Below are 6,000 nucleotides of genomic sequence, written 5' to 3'. Positions count from 1 at the left end.
TTGTATTTTTAGTAGAGACAGAGTTTCACCATGTTAGCCAGGATGGTCTCGATCTCCTGACCTCGTGATCTGCCTGCCTCGGCCTCCCAAAGTGCAGGGATTACAGGTGTGAGCCACCGTGCCCGGCTGACTGTGAACTTTATAAGACTCACATCACCATGTGTCCTCAGGGCCATGTGCCTAGCACATAGCAGGTATTCAACAAACATTTATTGAATGAATGAATGAATAAATGATTAGATTACTCTTGCACCTCTTGTACTGCCCAGTAGTACTCACAAACCCTGCCAGGCCCCAGACACTGGCCAGGCTGCAGGGCTGCCCCAAGCCTAGCATGGTCCCAGGATAAGACACTCCCTGGTCTTCTCATCTGACTTCTATTGCCAGCTCAGGAGGCAGGACTGGAAGGTGTGAATCACAGAGCAGCCTGCGATATGAGAGAGAACAAACCACACAACCTAGAGGATGGGGAGCCACCAGCATCATCCATGCATCAGCACAGGCACATACATGTACACACACGTGTGCACACATGTATGCATATAGTGTGCGCACATACCCAAATGCATGTAGTTGTAACATGCATGTGCACAGGCACACATGCACACACACGTGTATATTACATACACATACCTCTGAGTATACACAGCCGCAAACACATGTACATGCACAGGCACAAAAAACATGCCTGCCTACACACACCCCCATACACATCCCACAAGCATACTTCACATGCCTGCCCACATATACACATATGCATCCCCGCACATCCTTCCTCTGTGTGATCACCCTTCAGAGCACATTCATCCTGAACCCTCCCTCCTTCCAGGGAGCCTTTCCTAATGGAGACGGCTCTGGGCTGCCTTGGTATTCCTGCTTCCCTGAGCAAAGTGCTTGAGTATCTCTGAAGCGGTTTCTCCATCACTGAAAACACACACAGCTCTGTCCCCGGAGCAGCTTAGGGCTCAGAGATGTGAAAATTCACCTGGTGGTGCCACAGGCCCTAAAAGTCTTGAGTGTCACGGAAGAACACACTGCCTGGAGCGACCCTGGGACCTGTCCCCACGGGTACCGCAGACAGCACTTTCCAGCTCCTCTCTTTACCCTCAGCTCTGAAGGTTGCTGAAAGGGCTAGGCTCAGTGGTCCCACATAGAACCTTCTGGATGGGCGGCCTCGTGGTTCAGAGCCTGTGGCTTGGGAAATGGAGTCGCTGTGTGAATCCAGTTTAGTCACTTACTAGCCCTGGGGCCCTGAGCAAGTTACTTAACTCCCCGAGCCTCATCTGTTTCCTCATCTGTAAAGTGAGAATAACAGCACCTACTTAACAGGTTAGAGATACAGTTGGCCCTTGAACAGCACCTGTTTGAACTGTGTGGGTTCATTTACATGCAACATTTTTTTCAACCAAATTTGGATGGCAAATACAGTATTCCAGATATGCAAAATACCTGTATACATACAGAAGGTGGGCTTTTTGTACGTGTGGCTTCTGCCAGCACAGACTGTGTGCGTGGGGGTGTCCCCACTCTTTTCCTGCCACCAGTGGGAGCTCATTTTGCTGTAACTGGGGGCCATAAGGTCCAGGGAGCTGGGAGGTGAGAAAGTCTGGCCCTTCCACCCCTGCCAGGACAGCTGGGCTGGTGGTGACAGCCCTTCCTATTCCAGTTTCCCCAAGCCATGTTAAATACCACCTTCCCCCAGGACAGGTGACTAGCCACTGAAGCAAGGCCACGCCAGGATGGGGGCTGGGGACGCTCTGCTCCTGCCTTCAGTGCAAATTAAAACATTTCCTTTTCTTCATAATTTTTTTCCTGACACAACTGCCCATGAAACATTTTAATAACATCCCAGAAAAGGTCAGGGGGAAGGAATTTCACAGTCCCTGAGCAGGCAGCCATAACTTCAGCCCCTCTTATGGCAGAGGAGTGGAGAGATTGGGCTGACCCGGGTCTGAGCAGAGAGCTGCCGGGTGAGGGAGGCCAAGAGCAGGGTAGGGCAGTGTGGAGGTTGTGGCCAGGAAATACCACGGGGAGACTGGGAGAGGAAGGGGGTTGGGTGGGTCACCCAGGATGCTTTTATATCCCCTTTACAGGAACAGAATTCCAGTTTAGTCACTACTAGCTCTGGGGCCCATTTTGCAGATGAGAAAATGAAGGCACTAAGAGTGGCATGGATAGGCCAGCACGTGGGGTCCCCACTGTCCCCCTGCAGGGCCTGAACTCCTTTAGGCATACAGTCCCGCTGTGAGAGCTGTTACCTGATGAAATGGGCCCTCACCCTTCATGGTTTCATAAACCCTGGGGCTGGGAGCTTGAGAAGGTGGTGGGTGAGGCTTGGATGAAGGAAGCCAGGAACCCAGGGAGGCTGGCCGGATCTGCTCATTCCGAGCAACTCACAGAGGAGGCTGAGCTCAGGCCCAGCAGCTGCCCCAGTTCTAGATAAAAACCTGGCATGAGGGGCTCGGCTCACATTCACCAAAGCCTGCTCCCCAGTGCCAGCCCCAAACTGGACTAGGCCTGACACAGCTGTCCTTGGCACCACCGACTGAGGGATGCCCCTTCTCACATTTCATATCTCCTCCCTGCTCCATAGGTTTTCCCCATCCCTTTCCAAGGACCATGGGAACTTGGGACTACAAAGTGAGAAAACTCTGTCCCAAGCAAGAACGCCAGGGAGGAATCCCCTGACACCCACTGAGCCTGGATCTGACACTAGAATTCTTTGCCGCATGGTCCCAGAGCTGCAGGGCACAGAGCCTCCCCTTCACTCCCTGAGGCCTCCAAGGCACAGGCTGTTGGCTGCCCTTTACCCAGTCCTTCGAAGGTGGGTGGTAGGTAAAGACACACACTTTGGGTCCAGAAGGCCAGAGCCTCTGGCACTTGCTCTCTAGCTGGGCACTGAGAGGCTGGAGGAGGGTCCAGGGGGCCTCAAGCACCTGGTGATTTATTGTAGGGAGTACCTTCGTGAAAGCTGGAGGAATCATGAGCTAGAGACGCGGGGGTTGGAGGAAACAGCTGCTGCAGAATTATTGTTTTCGTCTGACAGCCTGACTAGCTAAACATCTGTTTGAAATATTAATAACTGTCAGATGGGAAGGGCCTGGGGGCTCAGTGCAGTTTCACACCATCTGTCTGTAGAGTAAACACACTTCAGAGCGGGGTCTTGGTATCACAGGCAGTGTCTCTGCTTGGAGTGGGGGAGGAGCAAGAAATGGAAGCAAGGACTCTGGGGGCCCCAGGTGTGCAGGGAGGAGAAAGCAGTGAGTTAAACTCCATGACATTTATTGAGCACCGACTATGGGCAAGACTCTGAGCTTGTGTGGCACACATCTACCACTTGGATCTGCTTAGCATTCAATCCCTTGTCTTAGAATAGAAGCCCCTCCCCCATTCTCAGCCAGTGTGATTCGGGCGGGGCTGACCCCAACCCCTGGGTCCACTAGGGGGAGTGTGATCCCTCCCCGGCATACCAGAATCACGATTGGTTCCAGGATGGCCCAACCAACTGGGCCGATGAGAATCTGCTGGAATTACTGCAAAAGAATTTTTCCCACTAGGGTTGATAAATTGGTGAGAAGTCAGCCTAGATGTGCTGGTGCTCCTCTTTGCCAATACAAAAAAGCAGAACCTAGTGTTGAAGACCGAGCCCTGCTCAACTGAGTGCCTGGATGCAGCCACGCCTGAAATCACTTACACTTTTTATTTTATTTTTTATTTTTATTTTTGAGACAGAGTCTTGCTGTGTCGCCCAGTCTGGAGTGCAATGATGCAATCTCGACTCACTGCAACCTCCACCTCCTGGGTTCAAGCGATTCTCCTGCCTCAGCCTCCCTAGTAGCTGGGACTACAGGCACATGCCACCACACCTGGCTAATTTTTGTATTTTTAGTAGAGACGGGGTTTTGTCGTGTTGGCCAGGCTGGTCTCAAACTCCTGACCTCAAGTAATCCGCCCACCTTGGCTTCCCAAAGTGCTGGCATTACAAGCGTGAGCCACCGCGCCTGGCCTGAAATCACTTGTACTTTTGAGTTACGTGAGCCGATCCTTTTTTGCTCGAACTACTTAAGGGTTTCTGCCCCTTGCAAACAAGAGTACTGACAGATACAGATGACACTGGGAGGGCCCCTTGTCAAAGGACAAGTCCAGCCATGGGCAGCTAGGGATGCCCAGGCATACCCCCGGAGCCCGTCCCTCTCTGGTGCCTATGCTCACATGGAGAGGGTCGCCCTTCTCAGAGATGGCCGGCACCTTCCCTCCCACTGGAGGGGGCCTCCAGGGCTCCTGGCCCACCCTCACTGAGTCTCTCTTGGGGAAAGATAGAAAATCAGTGTCCTCAGTCCAGTCTCGTCTCCCCCCAGGTTGGCTCATTTTCCATATCGCCGCCTAGACCAAGGGAGCCCCACCCTGAAGAGCCCAGAAACTTTATTTAATACACCAACAAACACAGCTCAGGGATTTGGGGGCGCCTCCTTCCCTGATTGCCCAGGTCCCTTGGACAAAATCCCTCTGGATGCCTTACCGCAGTCGGCCCCGGAGAGCTCAGTAGCCCTGTGGGAGAGCGGGGACTCACCAAGACTGTCAGCACAGAGGTCCCCACGGTGACGTTCTCGTACAGGCTGATGTTGTACAGTGGCTGGCTGAAGATGGGCCGGTTGTCATTTTCATTGATGAGAGTGATCTTCACCTTGGCATAGCCCACATGGTCAGGCACACTCTCATTGGCAAAGAGCTGGGTGTGCAGAACAGGGGCCCAGGTAAGCTCCCACATGTCCCCTCCCAGAGTCCTTGTCCCTATAAGTCCTATCCATGCCTTTGCCGGCCCCAGCCCAGATCACCTGTTAGAGTCTCTGCCCATCCCAGCTGTGTGCTACTGCGAACCCATCTGTCATTGCTCTAGGGATGGCCGCTGATTCTGCTAGGGCAGGAGGAGCTAGCAGGGGCTGATCTGGCAGGATATGGGCTACAGAAGCTCCTGATGGGAGTCTGGTAAAATTCCACTTAATTCCTGGACATATCCTTGTCCTTCTTGGAAAAGGGAGGCTCAGCCCAGCCCCTGCCATCTCTTGGAGGGCTTGTCTGAGTCAGATCCACAAGGGAAGATGGGCAGCAGTGGAAGGTGGGATCTAAGGCAATCTTCTACCTTACCCTTGCCTCCCCTGAAATCCACCCCCACCCTACTCCAAAATGCCAGTGAGTGTGGCCTTACATCAAAGTCGTAGCGGTCCACGGTCTCGTAGTCCAGTGGGATGGCCACCCGAATACGAATGTCCGCCTTCCCTTGGACGGAGGTCGGGGAGATGATGAAGTGGTGGGAGTTGTTCCCCACCAGATACACCTCAAACATGCTGTTCAGGCCCTGCGTCAAGAGTGCAGAAGAAGCCATCAGGAAGGGCACAGTGGCCGAAGCCCAGACCCAGATGGAGAAGCAGAGGCCCCTGGAGAGTGAGCCCGGAGCTGCTGTGGCTGGGGCGGTGGATGAGGTGCTGGGACAGAGCAGGGCTTTCCCAGCGCAGCTCCGAGACTCTATGACCTGCCCATGTCTAGGCCCTCTGGAAACCTCCTCTGGCTGTCTTTGCCTTCCTGGTGCTGTCGGATGCCCACAGTGTCCCCTCCAGGTGGTTTGGTTCACTTTCCATCTCCTGCTCCCTTTCTCTGTCCCAGTGACCCCAGCTGCGGAGGGACCGGCCAGCTGCACGACCCAGCAGCGAGAAAGAAGAAGGAGGAGGAGAGAGGATGCGAGGGGAGTGGAGGGAAGAGAAGCGGTTAAGCGGCCACAACAGGCTAGGGCAGGAGAGGACACAAGGGACGCAGATGCTGTTCTTCCGCTCCTCCTCTGGAACGTGTCCATCAGGGAGAACACTGGTTTGCTGACATGTGAAATGGGAATAACCCAGAGACTGAGTGGCAACGTGAACTGCCAGGGACCCCACACTGTGGCCAGTTGCAGGGGGGCCCTGGATCCCAGGCTGAGCACAGGGTGGCTACCCCTATCACATGTTC

At 54.0% G+C, this 6,000-nt stretch overlaps 1 protein-coding gene across 1 annotated transcript in view; it reads right to left on the bottom strand.

The window, feature by feature from the left end:
- CDH23 (cadherin-related 23) overlaps window positions 1–6,000 on the bottom strand; it is a 310,969-nt gene that overhangs the window by 82,939 nt on the left and 222,030 nt on the right. The window contains 2 exon segments of the mRNA XM_011991084.1: window positions 4,571–4,729; window positions 5,207–5,356. Of these exon segments, the coding sequence (XP_011846474.1) occupies window positions 4,571–4,729; window positions 5,207–5,356 (309 nt within the window).

Source organism: Mandrillus leucophaeus, unplaced genomic scaffold (genome assembly GCF_000951045.1).
Source record: "Mandrillus leucophaeus isolate KB7577 unplaced genomic scaffold, Mleu.le_1.0 Scaffold39, whole genome shotgun sequence".
NCBI classification, from domain to species: domain Eukaryota; kingdom Metazoa; phylum Chordata; class Mammalia; order Primates; family Cercopithecidae; genus Mandrillus; species Mandrillus leucophaeus.
Note: the sequence above shows the minus strand (reverse complement) of the source record. Positions and strands in the feature narration are given on the sequence as shown.